Raw genomic sequence first — 27457 nt, forward strand, 5'->3', positions numbered from 1 at the left:
GCTAATGGGAAGCCACCTTAAACTCTGGCTTAAGGAGGGCAACCAAAGTCACCAGGGTCCAGCCAAAAGGTTTCTTTGTGAATTCTTTTAAGGTATTTTTTGAGATGAAGAAAATCCTTGTGTAATTCTGTCCTGTACTGCTGTTGTGTTAATGAACTTTCAGGCCATGCTGTTTATTCCTGTGGTGGTTTTATTTCCTGCTTTGGCATTGTTTATCCTCTGCCACCTGCCCAGTTTGGTGTATTCGAGACATTCGCTGTTGGGATATGGATCACTCCGGCCTCATGACACTTTCCATCCCCAACACAGGGATATATAGAATACTTTCTCTTCTCTTAACACCCCCTGTACATCAAGAGCCTCAGAAGCTCAGGATCTTGCCTTGTTATGTTTTTTCATAATGCATCGCTTGCTACCTAAGACTCCTTTGCTCTAGTTTAGGTGGAGAGAGGTGGTTTGGGGCTTTTTGGAGCATGTTCTTGCTTTTCCTGCAGACCTAGTTTGGTTGGGTTGGTTGGTCATGCCCTGCACAGGGTCCTTGGCTGTAGGGATGCTCGTGTGTCACCATCACCATCTATATGGAACATGCCAGAGCTGGCGGAGTCTCATTCCTGTGCGAAAGTGAAACCCTGATGACATCCCTGCCAGCCCCAGCTCTCAGGGCCCAGCAGGAGATGGGTAGAAGATGCTGGTTAAGGTGGCCTCCATGGTTTGTTCCCTTTTTTTAGCTGTGTTTCCACTGCAGTGTGTGGGCAGCACAAAGTTTACAGCTTTTTGGGCTCCAGTTTTCTTTGCTGTTACTGTAGATGAGGATAGGTGCATAGCATGGGCTGTTTTTCTGTATTGCTGTAAATCAGGGGCATGTTTTTTTCCGAAGGATTGCTCTCTTGTATTAAATCATAGAATCTCTTCCTTCCAGTGTTTCTCCTAGCCCAAGGCAACTGTCTCTGCAGTCATTGATCTTTATATCTGAACACTTATATGCAGTGTGTTAGCATGGATCAGAGAGGGGTGGGTTGCTTTTTAGGAACATGATTCTTACCACTAATGCAAATACAGTAGATGGGAGGCTGCACATCTCCAGGCATTGCATCCTGCTTGTTCTTCCCAAAGGCTTGGGGTGTCCCATGTGAGCCCTGGCATCTGGCCGCCTCCTGCACCCCTCGGGGTGGGAGGGATGCTCATAGGAGCAGGGACAGCCTCTTGTATGATTTGCTGAATCGTTTGTGAGACATAAAAGTCTTGTGTTTTAACTAAGTGCTACAGATGAGTCAGGGGTTGATCTGGACCAGGCTTCCAGCAGGTCTCTATATATAGGTTATACATGCTGTTTACTGTATAAAACCTAATTTTGCAGTAACTTCCAAGGTGCTGTTGGGCAGCACATACCAGCACTGCTCAAGTCACAGCTCAAAGCCACCCAGCAATGCCAAGTGTCCTGACAAAAGGCACTGCTGTCCCTATGGAGGTGCAGACCTGGCTCTGGAATTCCATCTCCCAAGGGTGCTATGCTAAAGCATAAAATTCATGTCAGTGGCAAACTAGTGCAAGAGTTTCTTATCTTGGGGTTCTTCTTGAATCTTTGTATCTTAATTAACTCGATCTTCAGCAGCAGAGGAGCAAAGAGTCACTCTATAAATTCCAGTTCCTGTTCAACCAAAGCAAACTCCGTTTAACGGGGCAGCGTCAGGAAGAGCTGAATGTGGAGTTGTTTGCCGGTGGTGTTCCTCTCATCAATGAAGCTCCCTGTGATATCTGCATCACCAGGGTTCTGTGCAAAGCCAGGACTTGAGAGTCTAACCACACATCCGTGTTCTGGGGAGCTCGGTAGCATTCAGCAGGTAGCTGCATAATCAGGGAGATTCATTTATCTCCCATCTCTGAGCAGCAGGTTCAGCAGAAATCCTTTTCCATGGGATAGCTGCAATGAGAAGGCAGAGGCTGCACACACAGATGGGACCTGACCTGACCTGACCTGGGGTGGCTGCTGTATCCTGCACGCCAGCAGCACCAGGAACGCAGCGCCTTGGCTTTCGGCGTGTGGTATCATCTATCCCACATTATAGATAACCCAAAGGGATTCCTCCAGTCACCATCCACATCCTTACCAGACTAAGTGTGTTTCAGTGGCTGTCAATGCAGTACACGACCTGCTCAGGCTGCTCCTTTCATACGAACACAGAGCATTAATCTTTGCACTTCGATGCCAGGCTAAAATTAGCGGCTCCTTTCTCCCGAGCATCCCCGGCTGGCCCATGTCACCCCATCACCTGCTGCAGCCGGTTGTTCAGCAAGCAGCTTGTGTAACGCAGCTTAAGGCAGGCTTACGGCTCTTTCCAACAGGAATATTCATTGCAGTCAGAGGATTAGGTTTTTTTCTTAACAGCTTTGAGCTTTCCCATGTAAGATCGCTGTGCTGACCCACCACGGGCCCTTTGCAGAGCTGAGCTAGACCTGGGCTCATGGGAAGGAGAGGTTCAGTCCTTCTTGGACCAATGCACGTTGCACAGTGTATATTTTAGGGAGTTGGGAGCTCCTTAGATGACAGTCCTGAAGCCTGAGTAGGAGCACGCCTCGTTTCAGTGTTATTACTGCTGTTCTGCATTAAATACAGACGTTGCTGAATCCCCAAGCCCTGCCTAGATTACACTGAGCTCGTTTTAAGATCTGGGGAGTCAGAGCTGTCTTTTCACAGGGTTATTTTCAGATCTTGAACTGAAATTTGGAGTTGTCCTCAGGGCATTGGGATACATCTTTATTTTCAATTTGCTGGTGGGGAAGGTAAGGCAGAAGAGGCAAAATGAACCCCTTCCTTGATGTTTTCCTCTCCTAACAATGAAATTATTGCTTCTCCTGCTGGTGGCTCTGGAAGTGCCTCCAATGGTTGTGGCTGCAGAGGACAGCAGTTAAACTACGTGTCTGGGTCTGGAGAAACACCAGGTTCCTTTTCCTGCCCTGCCACAGATTGGCTTCCCAACCTTGGGCAGGGCAGGCAGGGTCCTGTTCCCGAGGGCAGCTGTGCACAGATTTCTTCGCTTGGCACTTACAGGCCTTGGAGCGTTATCTGGTTACCTGAGGGACACAATGGCTTTGTCCCAGACACATCACAGAGCATGAGGCACTTGATGTTCTGACATTAACTCACAGATCAGGACAGCAGGCAGATAAAGCCTTGCAGGGGCCAATGGGCTTCCCAGCCGGCGCTGGTCCTGGAGCAGGGCTGGATCCTCAGGAGCCACTTGGAAGGGGGTGATGTGCTGCAGCAGGTTGCTGTTTGCTTGTTTGTTTCTTTGCAGCATCTCTCTGTGTTGACATTGGTGCCAGGGGGTGGTATTTTGGGGGGGGGAAACGTGAGCTGTGCAGTGCAGCCAGCTCCCAGTTTTGCAGAGATCTGTCAGCTGGCACCACAGGCTGCTTTTCATTTCCAGCTTGTCCTCTGCTTGCATGTCATTACGCATGACACTGTTGACGTGTGCATGGCAAGTGTCATGCATATTGCCGCAGAGTTGCCAAGAGAAGGCAGAAGAGCTGACAGCCAGCGCCTGTTCGCTTTCTGTGCAGGGAGCTTGCAGCAGATGAGGCAGCTCCTCTCCCCATCCCTGTGGTGGGGAATAGAGAGCGCTCAGAGCACATCTCACAGACCACCATGGGATGTTCTCCGTTGCTGAGCCTGCCAAGTGCTGCCCATCACGGTGTGAATGCGGCACTAAAGTGCATGGCGTGCTGGAAGGTGTTTTAAATCAGGGGTTGCTCTGCCTGCAAAGAGTGCTCTGGGGAGTGGGTATCTGCACAGAGTAGCTTGGGCATCGCATCTGAGCAGCTCAGGACGACGATCTGGTCTCTATTTTGCTCTGGTAAATTATAGAGTCACAGAATCCCAGACTGGTTTGGGTTGGAAGGGACCTTAAAGCTCATCCAGCTCCAACCACTGCCACAGACAGGGACACCTTCCACTGGAGCAGGTTGCTCCAAGCCCCTGTGTCCAACCTGGCCTTGAACACTGCCAGGGATGGGGCAGCCACAGCTTCTCTGGGCACCCTGTGCCAGCGCCTCAGCACCCTCACAGGGAAGAACCACTCTCATAGTGAAGAAGTTAATTAACAGCAATTGCTTGAGTTAATGGCTGTAGCTGTTACTGTTAATTGCTGTTACTGTTGCTCTCAGTATTTTGACCATCATATCCATTTGATCTCATTTTTCTCACATAAGGAGTTAATTTCCGTAGATGAATGGGAAAACTATAACTGTAGGTAAAGAAAAGTTGCCACAGGCCCATGCTGGGACCACGGAACCAACGTCACCATCGGTTGACTACAGTACAGTGGGGCTGGGAGTGGAAAGCCTGCCTAAGACAGCCTGCATCAGTGGGAAGAGGGCAGCAAGCAACGCTGGGTGACTTCTGGTTGCCAAACTATAACTCATCTGTATGAGTTATAGGTCCTGGGCTGAAGAGAGGGGAAGCACTGGCGGAGCTGGAGCTTCCTCCACTCCTCAGAAACCTCTGGAGAGACTTGACAGACTCCTCTGCTCCCACTGAGCACTTCAGGCTGGCGCAGTGGGGAGAAGGCACTGGCTGAGCTCATGTTTCCTGGTGTAACTAGGGCGGAACATTGCGCTTGAGTTCATCCACTGGTCAGAGAGTCTCTCATTCACAGAGGGCATGGCGGTGCCAAACCCAGTGTCTGTGTGCCACCGTCCTGCCGGCAGGGTGGAAGGAGCTGGGTTGGCAGCGTGGCTGAGATGGCAGCATGGGGAGCAGAACCCCTTGCCTTAGCCCTGTTCCAATGTTTATCCCACAGCTCAGGCACATCCTGCCTTTCTGAGGGTGTGTGATGCCCCTTTGCAGCCGTGGAGCAGGGATGGGTTGGTACCATGGTCCCCATGACGAGCATGAGCACTGGCTCCAGGCAAGAGCATCGCTATTGGGGACAGCCCTGGTCCTGTGCTTGCATGTGCTTTCCACAGCAGATTTCCTGGGTTCACAGGCAGGACAGGGTATTTCTGCCCTGATGTGGCATTCCTGTGTGAGCCTCTCCGTGAGCCCCCATGGGGAGAAACAACCCTCTTAACGTCAGGGGCAGCAACATGAGGTTCATACTGGCGGTTGTAGCTGTAGATTGAGTTACTGACTTGGGAATCCAAACATGTAGGAGGCTGCTGCCACCAGGCTGGTGGGAATGCAAGGCAGGGAGGAAGAAAGGAGCCAGACAAAGTGGAAAAATGGCTTAATTTCTCATGGTGTGAGGGAGAACTGGAGAACTGATGAAGAGCAGGCATGTTCCCGCAGAGAGCCCGGTGCTGAGCCGCCTGTATGGTGCTGCTCTGCACTGTGGAGCCATGCAGGGTGCAGGCTGATTTGTACCAAAAAGCATCAGTGGGTGTTTAGGATGGATGAGATGCTGTGGTAAAGCTTGTGAGCAGCACTGATACCGGTTTTATTTCTGAAGGGATTGGTGTTATGCCACCAGTCTGCAGTGAGGAATGCACTGAGGCAGGTGGAGGCACAGGCTGAAAACCAAATTCCTGATTCCCAGCCTGCTTCTTCCCCTCCTGATCACAGCCCGAGGCACCAGGCATGATGCCAGAGCCATACCCCCTCCTTGTACTGCTTTTCTCTGGGACTCTGGGAGAAGCACAGACTCCAGGTTTGAGGTCCTGAGGATTGGAGCTGGGAGCTGGAAAATCAGCTTGTTTTGACACATCCCAACTCAAGCCATCACATAGGTGCCCAGACCAGCAGTCTCTGGGAAAGTGCTTGTGTCCAAGTCGTGGTCCTCAGAGCATCCAAGGCACAGGAGACTACATCGAGTGTGCAAAACCGCCTTGGTTTTGTTGGCTTACTTTCATTCTTAGAGTCAGGTTTGCAGATGGTCTGGTCTCATCCTCCATGGGAAGAAATGGGATACTTTTGCAAGTTGTAACTCTTTCTCAACCTCTCCTTCTTTCCTTCCAGGATCATACCCCAGCTGGAGAACTCACCTTCACAGGTTTCACCGAGCAGCCTGCCTGGCTCTGAGATTTCGGAAGCTACGAGGACTTACTTGCAAGGAGTGAGCCGCTATGACCTGGACGAGCTTGATGCTTGCTGGTTGGAACTTGTTAATATGGAGCTCAAGGAGATGGGTGAGTGTTGCTGTTGTTTATCTCCTTGCCTGGGCATCCCAGAGTGGGCATTCAGGCTTTTTAAGCAATCATATGGAACAAAAGGCCTTGAAGAAGAGATCTTGGTAAAGGCTCTCCAAAAGAGGTTATGTGGATTGCTGCAGCACTGGATCTTGAGTGTATCTCAATGCTTCTCATTCACAAAGGGGTTTTGGGATGTAGTGCAACAAGAAGAACATGGCAAAGCACATGAAGGTAGGAACAGTGCAGTGTGGGCTGTGGAGCAGGGGTCTGATTTGCGGGAGGATTGATAGACCCAGATCACTCATGACCGTGCTCTGATTGCATGACCATCATCACCTCCCATACTGATCCCTGAGCATCTGAACCGCAGGAGGTGTTGGTCAGGATGGGTGTGTTGAGCCTGACTCCTCTTCCTTTGGCCAGATCTGAAAGCATTGCTCCAACATTTCTCCAGTCATAGCCAGCTGGGCAGATAGAGCAGAGGAAAGAGGTTTTCCTACTTAAAATGTGTAATTCTCAGAAATGCTGCTTCCGGGTTGTTGCTCCTTTTCCAGGTATCTTGAAACATCACAGTGTAATGTGGCCTGCACCAGTGCTGTTGTATCACTGCACATTCTTAAAATCCATTAGTGCATTTCGGTTGAGTGCAAGTACCTGGACTTGGAATTTGACCATTGGCACTAGTGCTCAGCATGGTCTGCTGGGCAGATCTGTTGGCACAGACGTATGGGTGTGTAGTCCTGCCAGGCTCTGGAGGGATTTTCCAGTCCTTGTTAGGTAAGGCTTGCTGTGGCGTGGCTGCTGCCACGCAGGTAAGAATAACAGCGCAATAAACCATTCACCTTGTGAGGTCAGTGAAGGCTGAAGCGTGCCTACATGAAGCATTACTCCCTGTTGCAAAGGTCTTTCAAGGGTGGGACAAAGTATGTTATCAGTGCTTGAGCAGACAGGAAGGTTGTGCTGAGCCTCACAGCCTGCTGCCTTAGAGCTGCAGCAGATTCAGTGAGATTGCAGTAAGATTCAGTTCAGTGAGCTTGCATGGAGCATAAAGGAGCTCAGAAGTTGGCCACTACATCGGCTGATCTGGGTTGCAGGCGGCCTCTGTTCTTCTGAGCTTCTCATGATTTACAACCAAGTTTTGTTACCATGATCTCCAGGACCTTGAGGAAGTTGTAGAGGTTGCTCTTAGAGTTTGGCTGATTAGCTGTTATATATACTCTGTATATTGGATTTCCCATAATCTCAGTGTTATGGAGCCCATAGTATCACTAGCAAATCACAGTCAGCTTTGTCTTCGTTAACTGACCCTGTATTAGCAGCCTCAGCTCTGTCATTAGCACAGCCAGGTTTTGAGATACTGGCAGCTACAGTGAAATCCTTGGGCAGAGCAGAGGGTGCTCCTGGGCAAAGCCAAGTGGCTTGGTCCTGCCGAGGTACCTTGCAGAGGATCCACCCTTCCTAACACTGCACAGCCTCTATTTCTGCATCAGAAAACCAGCTTGTACCACACTGGACATCCTCTGACTCCACTGTGTTTTCACTGTCTCCTACTTCATTTCCCACGCCATCTCCACAGCCGGGTGACCATCAGACGTGTCTCTGGGCTTCAGTGAAGGATTCTCTCTATTTCCATTTCCCCCTTGTATGTATTTCGTAAGTCTCTAGAAAGGCAGTGGGCAGAGGTTTGGCTTCTCCAGCTCAGTCGGGTTAAATCTGGCTCGCTTTATTATTTCTTCAAAGTATTAGGTTACCAGTGCAATGTCCTAAATGGCTTTCAGCTGTGGAGCTCCCATGCTGATGGATAACAGGAAGGTTGAGATGAGAGGGCTGCCGTTGGGGCAGGAATGCCAGCCAGGAGCTGGCTATCCCGAGTGGCACTTCACCATCGGGCTGGCATGTGCCAAACCTGAGTGTGCTGGGGAAGAGGTGGTTTCACCAGCAGCGCTGCCTTGGGAGCATCTTGGATTTAGGAAGGGAGCTTGAGCATCACCACAGCCGTATACCCCTGGTATCCGTGCTCCTTGCAGGCATGCTGGGTGGGCTGGCATCACAGCATCCCAAGGAGTACACCCTGAGCCCCGTGTTGGGATACAGGTGATGCTTTTTGGCACTGACCCTGTGTGCAATTTTGAGCAAGCTGCACTTTTCTTCTTCAGGCTCCTTGTCATTTATCAGCTGGTCAGTTTTTTCAAGGATGGTCCTTAGGTGTTCATACAGCACCAGGCTGGATGGGACCACAGTCCCTGATGAAGCCTCTGAGCCCTCCTGCCGTAACCAACTATAGATGGTAACAACGAACCCAGGGGATTTCAGCAGTGGTAATGCAAAGAGCCTCACTGCCCGTCAGCTGATTCTCCAGCCTGTCTCTGTTGCTGAAAGAGCTCTGTAATTACTGACTGAGCCTTAAATATGCTGGGGAGAGAGGAGCTTTGAAAACCAGTGTTTGGCGTGTGAAATCCACTGCGGATATGGCTTCAGCCTGAAGGATTCTGGTATCTGCTCCATCCCCCAGCACTCCCGACTTCCCAGGCAGTATGAGGGCTAGTGCATTTTTTCCAGTGACTTGAAAGGGAAAACATGTGGCATTGATTAATATCCCGTCCTTGGCACTGTGGGGAGCTGGGTCTGGCAGGTAGGGAGCGGGATGGGTGCTGATGCTCCTGGCTGTGGGACCATGGATGCATCACCCCTACTGGCCAGGCTTCTCTGGGGGATGCATTTTCCTGCCTGTGGAAGTGATGGGGTTTGGGTGCTCATAGAGGAAAGCTGCTGCAGCAAATCTGTCACTGCTCACCTCCTGGGCTGTGCTGCAGCAGGGGCTCTGCTCCATCTGCTTCCCATATAGGAGAATCCATGCAGCTGGGCACAGCAGGGCTGGGATTCGGGTGCCCTTCACCACCCAAGGCAGAAGATTGCTGCCTGCCTAGGTTGGTCTGAAGGCAGTCCATAAATAGTGCTTTCTCCCGGAAGCCCTTGACATTAATGACATACTGAGATTTCCAAACCAGCTTTGCTAATCTCTGAGATCATTAACGTGACTTAACTGGAGAACTGCAGTCTCTCCTGTTCAGATAGGTCCCGAGTTATCTCCCAGCGTCAAGAGATATGCCGAAGTCTAAATTCCTCCTGGTGTTTAGCTGAGTTGTTGTCATTGGGCAGTGCAGGGGCACAATGTGTCATTCCCAAAATATTTAATGACAAAGAAGGAGCCTGGTCTCTGACTGGCTCTTGAGGAGCGGCGGGGAGGAGAGCTGGAAAACACCTATGAGATCATCCATCTCGCTTTGCCGTTAGCGCCGCGTTGATCCACGTAGCACATAGCACATGCCTTTTCCAGTCCTTTTTAGGTCACCCCAGGGATGGAATTTTATCACCGAGATCAGATAAACCTCCAGATAGCTCCAGCTCTCTGCACTCTGCCAGCTCCTCTTCCAGTTAGGTGGAATTGCTCCGAAAAGCAAAAGTTTTACATGTAAAACAGCTTTAAATAGTTTTAAACCCCCCAGTAAGATGCCTCAGCAGCTGTTAGTACTGGGTAGAATCGCACTGTTTAAAGAACTTGTGTGTGCTAGAGATGAAATCAATATTTAAGCATGCCTAAATGTTTTATTTGTTGCTGCTGCAATATGAGATAGTAAAAAAAGTGGGTCTGAAGGAGTCTGAATGAAACCCTGAACGAGATTTATGTACATGCCACAGGCCTTTCCTTTTAGAGAGGAGCCGTGCTGTAAGTCTTCATTTTTATATTAACATTTTATGCTGTATTTTGTGATCTCCACTAAATCCAAAGCTATTGTAGGAGCAGGGCTAGAGACACTTCAAAGGCCAAGGCTGAAAGATCCTTTTGCAATGATCATAAACACACAGAAAATCCTCAAGAAATTGCTAAAACTGTTGCCGGAATCAATTTTGCTGAAGGCAGAGTCGAAGTTTCCAAGTATTCCCTTTGACTTAATCCATATGGTGTATGCTGCTCACATATGCCCACCACAGCTTCTATCTTGGGAGCTGGAGGTGTTCCTGGTATTTTATGGCAGGAACATGCAAAGGTCACATGTATTGCTTTTGAAGCTCCAGGGGGAATTCATCACTGCATACTTGAGATATGTCTGTGTACTAATGAGATGATACCTCCCTTGGCGGAGGTGAGATTGGTCAAGTAGATGTAGAATAAACCAAAGTCAGTGGAGTAAAGCTGGGAAAGATGTGCTCAATGGAGCAGAAGCTGCTGTTAAATATACTCCTAGGAGAGCGGCTGCTTCCCTCCGTGGCAGGGCTGGGAGCCCCTTTCCAAGGCTGCCCTATCCCACTGCATCCTTTCAGGATTTGGGAAGCCCTGAGGCAGCATATTGGCACTCCCCAGGCAGAGCCTGTCCCCACACAGCCACAACCCACCCATGGGTGCCCATCACCATGTCAGCTGTGTGGGGCCACCCCAGTACCTGTCCTTTGAAGCCCTTCTATTATTCTAAGGATTTTGGGTGCAATTCCCCACTGTGCTGTGCTGGTGGCAGAGGTGCAACCCCATTCCCTGGACAAAGGGAACCAGGGGATGCAGGGACTGCTCTCCTTCCTGTGGGGATGCTCCCCAGCCCCGGCTGGCGGGAGGATGTGTGGAGGTCTGTCCTTTTTGTAGTGGGTTCCGTTTGCTTTAACCACCATCCCGCCTTCCCTCTTTCAAGTGTCTTCCCCCACCCAGACCACAGCCATAAGGGACCGCTCACAGCGATGGTTGTTCCACCACCTTCCCCGCTGTGTCCCACTCCCAGGCTCACCCTGCTTGCTGCTCATCACTTGAGCAAGCTTAGCCCATTAATAGTTCAGGGTCTGTTTGTTTGGGATTCTTCTTGTTGTTGTTTTGAAGAAATCCTGCCAGTTTGGAGATGTTTTCTAACATGTCTGTGCTGCAGCCCACAACAAACATCCGCGCATAGCCTGAAATCTTTATTCTTCACTGAGATCATAAGCTCATTGCACAAGTAATCATTTCAGCAGCAGACTGGTTTGGTGCGTGGATAGACGAAGCAGCAAATCCCCCACTACTTGGTGGTATATTACAAGCAAGAGATGTATTTAATAGAGGTACCGATGTAGAGCATAGAAGCATCTTGGGAACAGATTTAGGGCTGGAAGCTGTTCTCAATTACATCACTGCTGATCTGGATTAGTGCCGTGGGTATCAATGGGAGGAGGACTCGCCTGAGCTGCCTGTAGGCAGGTGCCACGCTTTTGCTTGCTGCTGGGTTGTTGCTCTTAATATAGGGCTGTGTGCCCCAATTTAATGGAGGGAGAAGAAGAACAACCCAGGCGCAAATAATCCAGGCTAATTTTGTGTAATGTTTGCTTTTAAGCTTATCTTTAAGGAAATCAATAAATATTTTCAGGTGGCAGTTCCTTAAAGTTGTTGGCAGAGATGAAAACACCACAAGCCTCTGGAAAGGGAAGCCGAGCTTATTTAACTGCCCGTAGCAGGAGGGTTGGAACCAGATGACCTTCAAGGTCCCTTCCAACCCAAACCATTCTATAATGAGCTCCTTATAGAAACAGGTGCTGCAGGAAAGCCATATATAGGTTAATTACAGAATCATAGAATGGTTTGGGTTGGAAGGGACCTTAAGGCTCATCTGGTTCCAATTAATGTATAGATTAACATATTAATTGCATGAAGACTATGTATTAACATACAAATCAGCAGGGTTGGAGATGAGTGGGAGACACTTAAGACGTTTTGCCTCCACGTTTTTCAGCACAATCAGTCTTTATGTCAAGTCATTGTTTTTGCTATTTCCATAAATTCCTCGCAGTAATTGCAGTCATTCCCAGTGATATTCAGAGTTCTGCTGCTGGATGGAGCGAGGAGGCTTTCATCAGAAGTGCTCTAGGACAGCTCTGTCAGTGCCGAGCATCACTGGAGAGAGGCAGCAGCTTAGAAAGTGGCTTCTAAAATATTCTGTCATCATCATCTTAAATTTGAGCAATAATTGATGTCAGTGGGTGGCAGAAAGGGTGATAATTGGTTTCTGTAAATCTTTTAAGTGCATTAGCAGGCTGTTTGTAACAAAATATCTGGAAGTTTCACTGCGGATGCTCCTCTCGCGCTGCTTGCGTGTCGCTGTTTGCTTTGTCGGTCACGCTCTACATTAAGAGTCTGTTATAAATAACATGGATAAAAGATTAATGTAGACTCATCTCCCAAGCGTTGCGTGCCTGCAGGTGGTGGGTTGGAGATGGCTGAGCCCCAGATGGCCTCGTGTGGTGGTGGAGTGGTTGGCTGTCATCCCCTGACCTATTGGGACAGGACTGGGGATGCCTTGGCGAGCACCCAGCCTAGGGCAGGGGTGGCTGATGTCCCCATGGTGCCTTGATTGCTTGGGTGTTCAGCTCCCGGCTTTATTCAGAGGCAAATCTTGCTTCTCCCAAAGCATTCTTCTGCACAGCAGTGCCTGCACTCAGTTTAGCATCTAACCAGTGATTTATCTTTGTGTTGGTTTCATTCTCCCAGCCTCTGAGAGGGGAAGGATCCTCTTTGCAGGGGCAGAAGCTAAAGCAAGCAGGTTTGAAGTGACCCTAAGCAAGCTGGAAGGAGATCTTAGGAGCCCGTGGTCCCTGTGCTGTGTCTGAACACCCCATCAGGGAGCTGGCATCCTCTCACTGTCAGTTTTTCAAAGACTAAGAGACAAGCCTGCATCATCTCACAAGTGCTTTTCTTTATTTAAAAAACCCAGTAATTTTGCTTGTTTCTATATACTGAAAAGTAGACTCCAAGGCTTATAGCTTGTGAACCAGCCTGCAGTCCTGATCACTGTTTGTTCATGAGCTGTTTTATCTCCAGGTATCCTCCACAGGTTAAAAGGATTTATTGTTTCAGTAAATTGATTTTAGTGGCACACACTTTAGTCAGGAATAGGTTCTCCCTTTTGTGGAAGGTGCCTCTCCAGCTATTTTTTTTCTCGCTGTGCAGTGAATTGGCTCACTCTACGACAAGGAGTAGCTGAGAATTCATTTAGCAGAAGAATATTGCTCCTTCATGCCACATAAATTACGATATTACAGAAATAATTATAACGGAGAGCAGCGTTGTGTAAAGGAATGTGCCTGGTGGTTCTCCCAAACCTGGCGCTGTGGCTGCGGTGCCAGCCCAGCGATCCCAGCTCCTTTGGGATAAAGGAGATCATCATTAACACACTCAGTGTCAATGGGGAGAGGGTACAGTTGGTCTCCTGGAAGGGGTGATAGGACATGGAGCCTTTTACTCCTGTGTCAGTGTTTTGGACACGGCTCCAGATCGATGGTGGTTTTCATACAAGACCTTGGTGTACCTTAACCAGGTAAAAATACCTTTCTCTTGGTCAGCAGGTAGCATCCACAGTCCTCATTATGGTCTCAAACGTGACTTACCCCATTGACATCGCTGGATTTATTCATTGTAGCCAAGATCAGGATCTGGGTCTTAGCTTTTCGTTCCCTGGGGACAACAATGGTGTCACTTGTACATGTACACAGGGAGCGTTGTGGTGGAGTATTTCTTGGGGTTTCCTGTTTGGTTGTCCACAATCAATACAGAGAGCGTTTTCGCAGCCAAAAAGATGACAGTTTTATGAATGGAGTTTAATCGCACAAACTTTATATGATGCGGAAGGAGATAAATGGAGCACAAATGGAAAAAGCACTTCACCCCCAGGCCCCATTGTTTAGTGTTTCATAAACGATTAATCGCTTCATCCCCATCAAGTGCAATTGTCAGTTCAATAAGCTCCGAGGTATTCTGAATGGCGCTTGGCAAACGGATTCCTGATGTAATTACATCTAAATGGAGTGTGAGAGCGTGTGTGTGTGCGGGAGGGAGAGATCTATATATCTCCATGTAGTGGTATAGCAACTACATTGCATGCGGGCTGAGGAGGAAACCTCGCTGGGGTGCTGCTCGTGCTCCAGTGTGAGTTTAGGGGTCAGTTTCTCACCAGGGTTAAGCTGGAGATGCAGCGCATCGCTGTGGATGGAAAGTGCCGGAGATGGGATGGGAGCCGGTTCTTTCCACTCGAGGTGAAACAGGAACGGTGGTGATGCCAGCACGATCCTGGCCTTGCGGGCAGGTCAGGGTCATGATTCCTGTGGAAACTTCCCTCCCTTTCCTTCCTCGTGCTGCCTGCAGCTGCCTGCTCTCTGCCTGCTCTTTTCCCTCAGCACAGGGTGGCTCTGGAAAGTGCGTGGCGAAAAGCACCGGGAACACTTTAATGATCATTGTGCTTTCCAGAATAGCGGAGAGAGCAGAGGCTGGAATGTTGGGAGAAAGGGAATAACTCCAGGCTGACGCTCTGGTGCCTGGGATCATAGTCACAGATGAGAACTTGAAAGACTGACCAAGAGGAGTATATTCTTGCTGGTCTTAGAGTCATGGCTTGTGGCTCTCCATAGAACAGCTTCAACTTAGGTGGTGTGTTTGTAGAGGGACACCATTAAGGCGAATAATGCCCTGGCTTTACCTGTAACCCACTCTCTGCCCAGTTGCATCCAACCGGCACGATGCCAAGAGGAAGCTGGTGGCTCCATCCCAGCTCTGGTGCATGGATCTCGCTGTGCCACCATGCCAGCACATGATGCTTCATCGCTGAGCTCCCAGGCAGGCTGTGCCAGCCTGGAGCCCTGCAGAGATCCCGCGCCCATCGCCAGGGCCGCTTGGGAGTCAAACAGGTAGCGGCAGGTTCCTCGGCGTGTTGCGGCACAGCAGCCCCAGCGCTTGAAAGGGCTGCGATAGGGAACAGTGTTGTCTGTCTTAGATGGTATCTCAGACTCGACAGAGACATGTAAAATGCCAGGCTAGATGTTTGCAGAGACTTGTCAAGCCAAGGGAACCCGTGCCAATGCGAAACATTGGGGAAGAGCTGAAACAGGCAGACTGTGGTGCGCCTGCTTGCTGAGCTCGCCTGCGGGTTGCTTTCCCCCTTGACAGAGATTTTTCAGCCAGTCCATCGCCGTCAGGGAAGGGTGCAGCCCCTGCCAGCCCCATCCAACCAGAGGTGCTGGGACTACTGCCCGGGAAACCCTCCTTTCCCAGCCCCATGGACTTCTCGTAGCCCCAGAGCTCAGCCCAGGATGGGGGTATCACACTGTGGCTCAAGGGACGCCCAACATGGCAAATTTCTCACTGAAATAGCTGCTTCATATTGCTATTTCCTCAAGCCTTTTTTTTCCCTTCTCTGCTCACAAATGAGAGATTTTCTCCTGTTGCCTTGCAACCAGAAAGGTGAACAGCAGCACAGGTCAGGCTCCTCTGCTGCCTGATGCTTGCTGGAGCATCCTAGCCATCATCATGGATAATACACACAAATGAAATTCAAAGCTTAAGTGTTTTGTATTGCATCCTGCTGTATCTCCATTCCCATCTCTATGTAATCATCTCCAGTGATGAAATACTGCTCATGGGGAGACGGGGTGCGGTGAGGGCTTAACTCTGCCTCTTACCCTTTCCACAGAACCTCACTCCTGCTGCTGACAGATATATTTCTTTCTGTTTTTCCTTACCTGGAGTGACCTCATGTTGTGTTTGTGGCACCAGGATCTTTATATATGGGTGAGAGGCAGCATATTGGGAGCAGTGTTCAGCATGGCACCATTTTAGAGCTGTCAAGCTTCAGGCAACAGCATCCTGCCTGTAATGGTATCCAGGTATCCCACTGCTGGAGGTTGCTGCTCTGAAAAAGCCTCTCCTGGTTATTTGCCTTGTATTCCTGGTTATCACTGTGGAGAAACCTCTGGTAAAGCACCTCTGCCACTTCTTTCCACTAAAGATCCAGGTATGGGAGGAATAAAAGGCACCACAGTAGATCTGAGCCCACCCCTACCTGGGTTTGTCCTTCTGGTTCTGCTAAACCCAACCAGGAGAAAACCGCTTTGTTCTTAATTTCAGCCTTTGGCTTCACTTTTACAGTTCCATTTAATTTGCCTCAAAAGGGTCAATTTTCAGTCTTAACAATTAAAGCACTGACTTTGTGTTGCCAAAGCTTGTCCGAGCTTTTGCTGCAGAAAGTATCTTTGCAAAACTTGTCTCCTTGAACATTTAAACTGTCAGCCCCAATTATCCGCATTGCTTCAGCTGAATAGGTTTCTTTCCTCTCAGCCAGCAGCAATATTTTGTTACTGTCTATGAAATATAAACTGCATCCTGAGTTCGAAGCAGCCGTTTTCTGAATCACTGCTCTTACCATCGCTGTGGATTTGCCTCTTGAGTTGCAATACGAAATGCTCAGCCCTTTGCAAAGCACTCCCCGAAGGCACTGGAGCTGCATCGGTGACTTTCCTCTGCCTTCTGCCTTGCAGAAAAGCCCGAGCTGGATGAGATCACGCTGGAGCGAGTGCTGGAGGAGCTGGAAACCATGTGCTATGAGAACATGAACATCGCCATCGAAACAGAGGAGGGCTTGGGCATTGAGTATGATGAGGACGTGGTGTGTGACGTGTGCCGCTCACCGGAGGGGGAGGACGGCAACGAGATGGTGTTCTGTGACAAGTGCAACGTCTGCGTGCACCAGGTGAGCCAAGAGCAGCAGGTTTGGGCTGTCTGCATGTCATGCTTCTGGATGGAGAGGAGCTTTTTACAGGGGCCTGTAGGGACAGGACAAGGGGAATGGCTTTAACCTGCCAGAGGGGAGATTGAGATGAGATTTTAGGAAGAAGTTCTTCCCTGTGAGGGTGCTGAGGCGCTGGCACAGACTTTTCCCAGAGAAGCTGTGGCTGCCCCATCCCTGGCAGTGTTCAAGGCCAGGTTGGACACAGGGGCTTGGAGCAACCTGCTCTAGTGGAAGGTGTCCCTGCCCAAGGCAAGGGCTTGGAACTAGATCAGCTTTAAGATCCCTTCCAACACAAACCGGTCTGGGAGTCTATGATTCTATACATTCCTCAGGGTTCCTCTGATCCCCACCGTTCCCATTGCCCTGGGCTGTAGATCCCTTTTAGGCTTTTCTGATGGGTTCCCAGTGCGTCTCTGGTGGAGCAAGGATAACAAATGGGGTCTTTGATAGCTGGCAGGCAGCAGAATCGCTTTTCTTATTTTCTTAGCCCCAACCCTTCATAAATGCCCATAGAAATACACAACCAGAGGTTGAAAACAGCCTTCTACTTTGCCCCTCTTCCTTATTCTCTGATCTCTGCATTTTATTTTATGCCTCCTCTTCTTCTTTACCCCATTTTTCTTTACTAAACTGCGGTGAGATCTTTAGCACCCAGGGGTAACCAGCACCATGTAAAGGATTGGTTGGTGGGCTGGGAGGGATGTGGGTCTGCAAGCCCCATGTTTACCCTGCTCTCAGGAGGGATGGGCTTGCACAGACCTCCAACCTCCTCCTCTTCCACAGCATTACATGAGGGGTATCAGCACCTTCCAGCTCCAGTAGCACTGTCTCTCATCGCAGCACTGTCCCAGCCTCCCTGCAATATGAGTGTAGGATTTCATTTTATTTTGCTGCCTGGAGGGAAATAACTTTATTTTTAGAACTGAATGCAAATGCTTTGTGCCCTTCCGGGGGGAGCCTGCGCTGGGGGAAACCTTGACAAGGAGAAAGCAGCCGTGTGAGGATCTCCTGGGTCCCACGTGGGTCCAGGGAGGTTTTGCTGGTTGTGCTTTGAGGGGAAGCACTGTGTGGTGCTGGGACAGCAGCGACAGCTCCTGGGCTTCACCCTCTGCATGGAGAGGTTTTGGGTTTTTTTGTTCCTCTGAGAGAGCCATTTGCTCATCTTTTGGGCAGCGTTTCCATCAGCGCTTCCTGGAGGTGGGAGAGCACTGGAGATATCTATAGTTGCGGGAGGTGGGTGTTTTGAATGGTTTCCATCAGTGAATCAGATTCCACAAAATACCAGCATGATTCAGGCTTGGGGCTGAGTGATGTTTTATTGGTGTTGGGTTTTTAAGAAGCCCAGGTTGCAATGTCAGGCTGTGAGCTGACGATGTGCTGGTGGGCAGAGGTTCAGGGAGAGGTGGTCAGCGTGCTGTAGTGGGGATATACAGACCCTGGCTGTCAGAAGGGGATGTAGCAGGCTGGATTTCAAGGTTGTTGAAAGGAAAGGGGGCTTTTCCATTGTTTTCAGGGAGCAGAGTCCAGCCCTAAGCCCGATTCCAGCCCATAAGCTGCCTGTGATTTAATCTCTGCCCCAATTTACACCCTGAGCCACAAAGTCCAGAGCCACAGCACGGGATGTTACGTGGCATCACATTTCTTATCTAACCTGCCCCTGCCTTTGTCAGCCCCACATCCAAAGCCTGCTGGGGAGGGATGCTTTTCCAGCTGGGGAGGGTCCCATAGGACACAGCCAGAACTGTAGTTTGTCCTCCTGCATCCCATTGGGAAGGGGCAGAGGCAGGGCTGTGCTCAGACACACATTGGTGGGTGATGGTGCCGGAAGGTATGGTTGTAAACATCTCATCTGCATAACACAAGCCACGAGGCTTGCTATTAATTAATTCCTGTGAAGCGTAGCTTCTAGTAAGCACATGCAATCTTCATTTCCAAATCTTCAGTGAGGAGGAATCTTCCCCCCTGCTGCTAAATCATTGTGGTTCATCACTCTCACGGTGGCAACGTCACACTTCTCTTCAGCACGGGAATGATCCATCTCCAGCTTCCAGCCACCATGAGTGGTCCTGTCATTACTGAATTCCCATTCCCTGGTGTGAGGACACGGCCAAGCCCTCCCTCTGTTACATGCGCCACACTAAGCTTTCCTGTGGCTCAGCATCCTCCCCAGTTTTTAGCATCCCCTTTCTCAGTGATGTTGCACCCGTGACAGGCACAGCAATAAAAATAGCTGCTCTGCTCCTACTCAGCATTGCTCCGGCTCCGTATTCCCAGAGCACCTTCTGGCTGCTGCTGAACTGGGAGAGCATGTTTAGCTGATAACCCACCTCGTTTCTAGAAGCACCCCTTGTCCAGGACAGAGACCGTGTAGTATTTGCTCCTAGGAGCAGAACTGCACCTTCAGCTGCTCTAAACCCTTCAGGAATAAATAACCAAGAGACAAGACTCTGCCAGAGATGCACGACTGGTCATAATTCCTGTTTTCCCCTGGATTTTGAGATCAATCTGCCAGTTTATTCTCCTGACAGTACATAGCAGGCTGCTTTTTGTTTGGTACTAAATCACATGTTTTATAGAACTCTGTTACAGAAATGGTTTATCTCTCAGATTTGGAGGCGCTGTGAAGCGCACAGTTAAGTCTCTAATAACCATGTAGACTTGCAACAGCAATATTACCTGCCTTAATACCTTGTTATCCCAATAATCTTTTCATGAAGTGGCTTTTTCCCCTTGGAAATCACTATCAGAGTCAATTTGTGCTTTGGGGCAGCCAAAAGTCATAGAATCATAGAATTACCGACTGGTTTGGATTGGAAGGGAGCATAAAGCTCATCCAGTCCCAACCCCCTGCCACGGGCAGGGACACCTTCCACTAGAGCAGGTTGTTCCAAGCCCCTGTGTCCAACCTGGCCTTGAACACTGCCAGGGATGGGGCAGCCACAGCTTCTCTGGGCACCCTGTGCCAGCGCCTCAGCACCCTCACAGGGAAGAGCTTCTGCCTCAGAGCTCATCTCAATCTCCCCTCTGTCAGCTTAAACCCATTCCCCCTTGACCTGTCACTACTTCTTGTAGAAAGTCCCTCTCCAGATTTCCTGTCACGTTATAAAGTCTGTTCTTGGCCACTAAAGCCTGAGGATGTGCTTTTCCCACGCTCACGCATCTCCACATGCCCCCTCTGCCCCTGTCACTTGCAGTGACAGTGACCTACAGCAGCAGGATGAAAAGCTGGGGTTTTTTTTGGGGGGGACGGGGAGGGAACAATAGGAGCAGAGGTGACAAATGCCTGGGCTCACTCCCAATCAGCAGCACCAGGTCCTTACCAGCACTGCCCACTTGCCTCCTGCAGGGATTCAGAGTAGCCAGATCTAGAATTAATTAGATCTCCTCGCTTAAAATAGTGGCACAGCCCTGCGTTATGCCCGAGGCAGTTGTGTGCCACTCGCTGAAAACCCTTTAAGTGCAACTTATCAGGACCTGCCGGTTAAAAACTGTCTAGTTTTAGTAGTAGCTGTTTAATACTGTCATGAGTTACAGCCAAAGTGGAAAGTATTTTATCATCATCACTATGTGATAGGACTTATCATTTGGCTCTTCCCCAAGAACGGAAGAGAAATATTTATGAACACTTTGGCTTCTCTGTGTCCTGCACTCTCTCAGCAGGTCGGGGAGCTCCGTCGGTGACCTGAGTCCTTTAGTTCTCACTCTCTTGGCTGTAGACTTGTTCTTGTGTCATTTAGATTTATTTTCCTTGAGATTTATTGTCCTTCATGGTTCCTCCTTTCTGATTTATATTTGTGACTATCGCTTTCCCTTTTTTACCTTTCTGTAGTTGTTTTCACTTCCCCTCCAGGCTATCCTGGGGGTGTAACCAGTGTGGCCATCTTTCTCAATCATGGGGTTGTGGCTTTTCAACCCTCAGCTACCTCAGAGGTTTCTCCACATGGCATTTCTTACTCCTCTGAGTTGTTGTGGGTCTCGTGGCTGTTCAGAAACAGGCTCTGTCCACAGTGCAGAGCTGCTGGTGGTGGTGGCTGTAATGGAGCATCCTGGTTGCCCACCCCACACCTAGAGCCAGGAGGATGCTTGGCATGATACACAGCACCTTTTTACACTTAGCTTTTAATTAAAACCCAGGACATACTGATCCAACATGAGTATCCATGTGAAAATAGGGAAGGTAGCAAGGAAGAACTTAACCTCACTGTTCAGTAACTGTGGGGCTGCTTTATATCTGCTGTGCATTAGGATGCCCAGACGCGGTGGCAATAAACCAGCGTTAGTGAAAAAGGTGGGAGCAAAGGAGGGGATGTGGGAAGATGCTCTTCCTGGGTTGCAGGCACTAACCCTCCTGCCTCGTGTCTGCACAGGCATGCTACGGCATCCTGAAGGTGCCCATCGGGAGCTGGCTGTGCCGGACCTGCGCCCTTGGGGTTCAGCCAAAGTGTCTACTGTGCCCGAAGAGGGGGGGAGCGCTGAAGCCCACCCGGAGCGGGACGAAATGGGTCCACGTTAGCTGTGCCTTATGGATACCTGAAGTAAGGTGTTTTCCAGCCTCCTCTTGACACGCGGGTGGGCATGGACCTGGTTTCAAGTCTCGGCCCAGGATGTTCATTGATGGTGTAAATAGCAAGTCAAGTTTGGGTCACCAAGCTATGCCGAGGTTGGAGCTATGACACTGGTTGGTCATCAGGCTGTGTGTTTAATTAGCAGCCATGGGGCACCCTGTTAAGGGGGACACAGAGGTGGGGTGCAAGGGCAGAGATGTGGGGCGCATTCACAAGACCTCTGGGCAGGGTAAAGCTCATTTCATGTGCCCATCTGACATACACAGCAAGAGCCAGGTGAGGAGTTAGTTCAGAGGAAACACTGACATAAATTTTCCCTTCCATTTCACCCAGATTTGTTTCTGGGTTTTGAGGTTTGGTTTTATTTTCCAGCTCATAAGTGACCCTGAAAAATAACAAATAGGAAATTGATCCCTCATTCAGATATCCTCTTGCAGGAGATTTGGGGTGGTAGCCAGGATTTACAACTTGTCTTCTGTTTCATGGCCAGGTTAGCATTGGATGTCCTGAAAAAATGGAACCCATTACGAAGATCTCCCATATCCCGGCAAGCAGATGGGCTTTGTCCTGCAGCCTTTGCAAGGAGTGCACTGGGACTTGTATTCAGGTATGTAACATGGCACCAAAGAAACTCAGACCTCTGGGGTTGTGCCTATAATTGCCACTGGAAATGGCAATTACAGGCTTCAAGATGTTGGAGGACATGATCTGGCTGAGGCTTATTCCTGCTCTGAGTAAACCGAACGACAGGGAGCATGAACGCCCATCAGGTATCATCAGATGTTGTTTGCAATCATTTAATGTATTGAGTGCTAGGAATCTAGATTAACTTTCTTTGCATAACACAGCAATGTTGCTGTAGTGACACTAATTACCAGGGCTGCAAATGACCTTGTTTTGAAAGCAGGAACCTCCAGCGGAAAAGCTTGGCAAAGCTGCCAGAAAAGTGAGATGCTCGTGAGATACATAGCCCAAGTATTTCACAAACCAGTGGGAAGCCTTTCTGTTGGGGGCATATCAGGTAGTCCCCAGTAGCCTGCTGGCTTGGAAAATAGAGTATTTACCATGTGTTACATTCCTACATTTTCTCCTGTTTTGCCACACCTAAGCAGACATCTGATTGCCTGCTCTCCCTGCAGCAGGAGAACAAGAAGTTCTCTTTCCAGACAGAAAGCAGGATGTTCTGGGCTTTCCTACACAAAAGTGGGACAGAGCTTCCTGTGCCATGATCTCTCTTCTTGGGGAGCAAAGAGGAGAAGCTCCCATCCAAAATGCAGCACACTTGGTGTGAGAGCACCTGGGGAGCTTTGCTGCATCCAGTGATTGCCTCTGCTTCCTACTGCTTGGCTGGTGCAATGTCCCAGTGGTCCTTGGGGGTGGGCTGGGGGATCTGCTGCTCTGCAGTGCCTATGCCTGTTGTTTTCATTGGTAAACCAGGCATTGAAGCAGTCGTGGTGTGCAGGGCAGGGTGGAATAGCCATTAAGCTCTGAAAAACTGGGAGAAGGTTTGGAATGTGTACCAATCCCAACTGATCGGCTCCAGTACAGCAATGGGAGCTGCACCTCAGAGGTTGTTGTACACAGCAGTGACTATGGGGGACCAGGAGTAGTTGGCTGGTTGCAGAAGGCTGATGATAGGAATAGGAGGTCTGCAGGCTCTGCTGCGTTCATGTCACTACTTTGGGTTTAATACTTTAAAGGGAGCTATTTAAAAGCAATCCCCTTAGGTTGAAATGAAATCTCACAATACTTCTTTAAATCTCTAGCGTTGACTCACATCTTTTTTGATGGCTCTGGGTGGATCTGCTTATTCACCCTGCCAGATGGAGATACTGTGTCATAACGGCAACTGCTTTCAAAGAACGGAAGGGCAGGGAAGGAGGCAAACAGGCTTGGCAGCATCAAAAAGAATTCAGCTTCTCTGAGGCTTCATCCTCTTAGTGCCGGCATGGCATGGGAGCTGTGAGATCCCAGGGACTGAATGGATTTGCATTAAAGGTCACCTGAGATGGAACAGGAGCTTTATTGTCTCATGAGCGGGCAGCTCACGGTTTATAAGTCGTGATGAGATTGTCACCAGAGCGTTTGCCAAGGCCACCCTTGCATGCTCGGGGTGGTTTTGCTTCAAGGAAAGGGGGGAGAAGGGGGGAAAAAAGCAGCAGTGCCTTTATTTAAGGATTTATGGGGTAAATCAACAAGTTCACGCATAGATAAATAAACACACTCTGTACTCATCAGCGGTACAGAGCTCTGTTTTGAAAGCTTCTGTTTATGGAGCATATTTTTGATCAGTGCCTGTTTATACAGGTGTAATCTAACTACCTTTGTCAGCATTTTGGGTTTATGACCCAGCTCTGAAAGGAGGAGGTTGTTCTCTGCTCAAGCACTGAGCTTTTCTTCTTGGCAGCAGGAATCAGGTGCTGCAGGTGGGGCAGGTTTGGGGAAGGAAGGGAGTTGTTTCCAGGAGGGGGTTTTCCATGTGGCTGGTTGGAACTGGGCTTTGCCGAAACAGGAGGTGAAATCTGGAAGGCAAACTGCAGGGGTGGAAGAGTGTCATCCCAGAGGAGCACGGGGATGCTCAAAGGCAGCACGAAAACACCCACCTCCACCACACTGGCAGAGACAAACATGAGATGTTTTTGCATAGGCACCTCTGTGCATCGAGGTGTTTTTCCTCATCCAAATTTGACCATCAAAAGGGTCAAAGCCCAAGGGAAGGGATTCCCACTGCCTGACCTTCCTGCTTCCTCATAATGACTTCCCTTGCTTTCTGGTACAGAGCTTTGAACCCGGTGTAACTTGTCATGTCCATAGTTGAGCCAGAGCTCCTGGACACTGGGCAGGGATGCAGCCCTGGAGTCACCCTTTCCCCGGCTGCTGTTAAAGGGAAATCATGACTTCATGGTGGTTCTTGTGGTCAGACATCAGGACATGCCAAGGAGAGCTCAGTATCCAGCAGGAATTTTCTCATTTGCTTTGCTGAGATGGAAAAGAGAGTGCCAGGAGTACTGACCATGCTTCCTTGGGACTCAGCTCCCTCCTCACCAAATCCCTCCTCGCTTGTCAGAACAACTGGAAGAGCTCACCGAGGCCTTTCAACACAGCACAAAATGCCAGGTCCCTGTTAGCTGTTGGCAGGCTTCTCCAAAGGGCACAATCTTTTGCTGTCATCATCATCCAGCTTTCTTTTTGTTGTTGCCTTTTGGAGAAAAAAGCCCTCAAAAGTGTCCTCCACCATCCAGTCATCCCTTATTCCTCCTCTGCCCACTGCTCCCCTTGAGTTGCTTGTGCCGCTGGTCCCCATCCACTGGGATAACTGCCGTGGTGGTTTCCGGATGCTGAAAATTGCCTGTTTCATCTGAGAAGGGCTACCAGGATCCAGACCATCTGTGGTCACTGAGCATCACATGGTAGTGTTGGTAAGGATGCAGGAGTGTCCTGGCTGATGGCTTGGCTGCAGTTCAGCACCGGTAATTCATTTTTCCTTCCTGAGTTCCCCTTGCAGGTCTGTTGGAGGAGCTGCTTCCTTCCCCTCTGGCCCCAAACCACACCAGAGCACCACTATAAGCTGGAAAACTTCTGTTTGAACTCCCTTGGCACATAAAATCATCCCTCTGTTTCTTCCCAGTCAGTGGTTTGAGGACTAATTATCAGCCCACAGTAATCTCTGGTGCAGTTTTCATCCTCTCTCTCTTGGAATTGTGTTTGGGAATGGATTTGTCTGGATGAACAAAGTATGCTGAAATCTTGAATGAAAGGTGCTCTAAGATAATCATCGATAATGAAACTGACTTAGGGGCTGGGCCAAGTCTTTTGAGCCTGGTTTATTCTGCGAGGCAGATCCCTTCTCCCGCAGTGAGCTGCTTCGTTCCAGCCCTGTTCTGGGATGGATCGGTATGGTTTTATTGTCAGTTTATGGAAGGTCCTTGGGTAGCCGTGGCTGAGCAGGTACCTTTCTCTGTTGCCCTGTCAGCTGGGCTGCCTAATGATTTTCTATTTGCATTTTGGGCACGGTTTCTGACAAGTGCTGCTTGCCATCTGTCAGAGGAGAGAGCCGGCACGGGTGGCATTCCATTTACTTTATTCCTAAGGTGGAGTGATGGTCTTTCCTGTTAGCAGGACATTGTCCTGGCAGAAGCCACAGCCTTGTTGTTAATGCTGTTATTAGCACTGGTGGCAGAAACAGGAGGGAGGGGACATCACTGTGGCTTTCCTTGGCTCACATGGTTCACTGACAGTGGTGAGTTCTCGGTGCCCACTTTCTCCACTGTAGATATTTATGTGCATAGCAGCACAAAAGGATGCTGTAGTTTGAAGCACCCCCAGCTGTTGTGCCAAAACAGCCAGGATGAAGTATATCAGTACATCAGTAGACCTTGAGTACATCAGGAGTAAATCAGGAACTCCGTAGTGCCATGCAGTACCATTACCATTTTTGCTACCAGAGAAGAAAGCTCAATTATAGGACCTACCAGCTGGCAAAGTGTTGTTAAAGTGAAGAAGGGTGAATCTGTCAAATGTCATTGCATCTCCTTGTACCAGTGGCTGCAGAAGCACATGCCAGAGCTTTCAAAGCCAGTGTGTGATATACTGGCTGCACCGAATAAATCTGGAAGCTGTAAGCCAGGCTGAGCTCCCTCTGTCCCTCCTTCATCGCCAAAAATAAATACTTGAGAATGGAGCTGATGCTTCAGCCACGTGGGGGGCTGCAACAGGGCTTGTCCCATGGGATGGGTAGCACAGGCACCCACTGCCCACTGCTGCGGTGGGTGCACCAGGCTGGCATGGGGACCACGGATGGGTCCCGCGTGATGCCAGGCTCCAGGCAAGCACCAGCAGTATAGAATCATAGAATGGTTTGGATGGGAAGCGACCTTAAGCTCATCCAGTTCCAACCTCCTGCCACAGGCAGGGACACCTTCCACCAGAGCAGGTTGCTCCAAGCCCCTGTGTCCAACCTGGCCTTGAACACTGCTAGGGATGGGGCAGCCACAGCTTCTTGGGGAGCATGTGCCAGGACCTCACCACCCTTATAGTAAAGAATTTCTTCCTTATATCTAACCTAAATCTTCCCTGTTTAAATTTGAACCCATTACCCCTTGTCCCATCACTACAGTCCCTAATGAAGGGTCCCCCTCCAGCATCCCTGTACACCCCCTTCAGATACTGGAAGGCATAGCAGAGGGAGCTGATTCTTGCAAGCTGTCAGCTATTTTCACAAGCAATTTCAGGCTGAAGTTGGGACCAAATGGCCATATCTAAACAGGGTGAGCAGGAGGTAGAAGTTCATAGTGTGCTTGCATTTGGTGCCTGCAGGAGTTAGTGCCCAGTGTTGCTGCTCGGAGCCGTGCTGATACAGCTCACGGCTCAGCCATGGCGAGGCTGCATCCAGCTCTTCCCGCTGGAGGCTTTGGAGCAGGGCCTGGAGAGTCCTGGAAGTGGAGGACTTGGACAGCACTTGCCTACGCTTTTCTTGGCCCTGGCAGCCGGGCGAGTCTCTCGCTTCCATAAGCACCAGCAGCTTCATAAACAAGGTCAAGGGAAAACATCTAAAAGCAGCGATGTCAGAAGTTCACACGCTGGGTGACTGAGCAGGAGTTCGGGCTGATGGGATGAAGATAAAAAGCCATACAACTTCTGTTCCTCAGCTCCTAACAGAACGTATATTTTATTTTCCTCTGTTTGAGAATTAAAGTGCAGCAGAGCCCCAGTAAAACCGAATGGTTTGTGGTCAACATCCAGGAAATTTCATGTGCCTCCGCCTGGTCCTTCAGGCCACAACTGCATCTTCATCCCCCACAAGAATAATTCTTCTATAAACACTGAAATACGGTGCCTACAGTAATAGCCCACTTAAAATGTCTCATTATTGCAGTTTAACTGGTCATTAGCAGCTGGAATAGACTGCTTTCTGATGGGTTATGGTAGAAATAATTGCCTGGTACTCAGAGCCATTAAAAACCAGTTAATGAGTAGAGGGGGAGAAGGTGCTGACATGGACACAGGCACAGCAGTGGCTTAGGGGGGTTCCTCTATAGGAAACCAGGCTGAGGTTTGTTGCCTGTGGGATCCAAAGTAATATAAGCCATGGGGAACTGTTAAAATATTAATGTGATGTAAGTTTGACAGCAGTCCAGCCACTGTACCCGTTCTGAAAGGTTCATTTTGTGATGTTTTGCTCTGTAGATGTTGAGTTGC

General features: G+C 49.5%; 1 protein-coding gene across 3 annotated transcripts in view; it reads left to right on the forward strand.

The window, feature by feature from the left end:
• JADE2 (jade family PHD finger 2) overlaps positions 1-27457 on the forward strand; it is a 77574-nt gene that overhangs the window by 34333 nt on the left and 15784 nt on the right. For all 3 annotated transcript variants that reach the window (XM_030504418.1, XM_030504417.1, XM_030504420.1), the window contains exons 5-8: positions 5954-6123; positions 16444-16655; positions 21062-21229; positions 21750-21866. In XM_030504418.1, coding sequence (XP_030360278.1) covers positions 5954-6123; positions 16444-16655; positions 21062-21229; positions 21750-21866 — 667 coding nt within the window. The remainder of the gene's footprint in view (positions 1-5953; positions 6124-16443; positions 16656-21061; positions 21230-21749; positions 21867-27457) is intronic.

Source organism: Strigops habroptila, chromosome 12 (genome assembly GCF_004027225.2).
Source record: "Strigops habroptila isolate Jane chromosome 12, bStrHab1.2.pri, whole genome shotgun sequence".
Lineage (NCBI taxonomy): Eukaryota > Metazoa > Chordata > Aves > Psittaciformes > Psittacidae > Strigops > Strigops habroptila.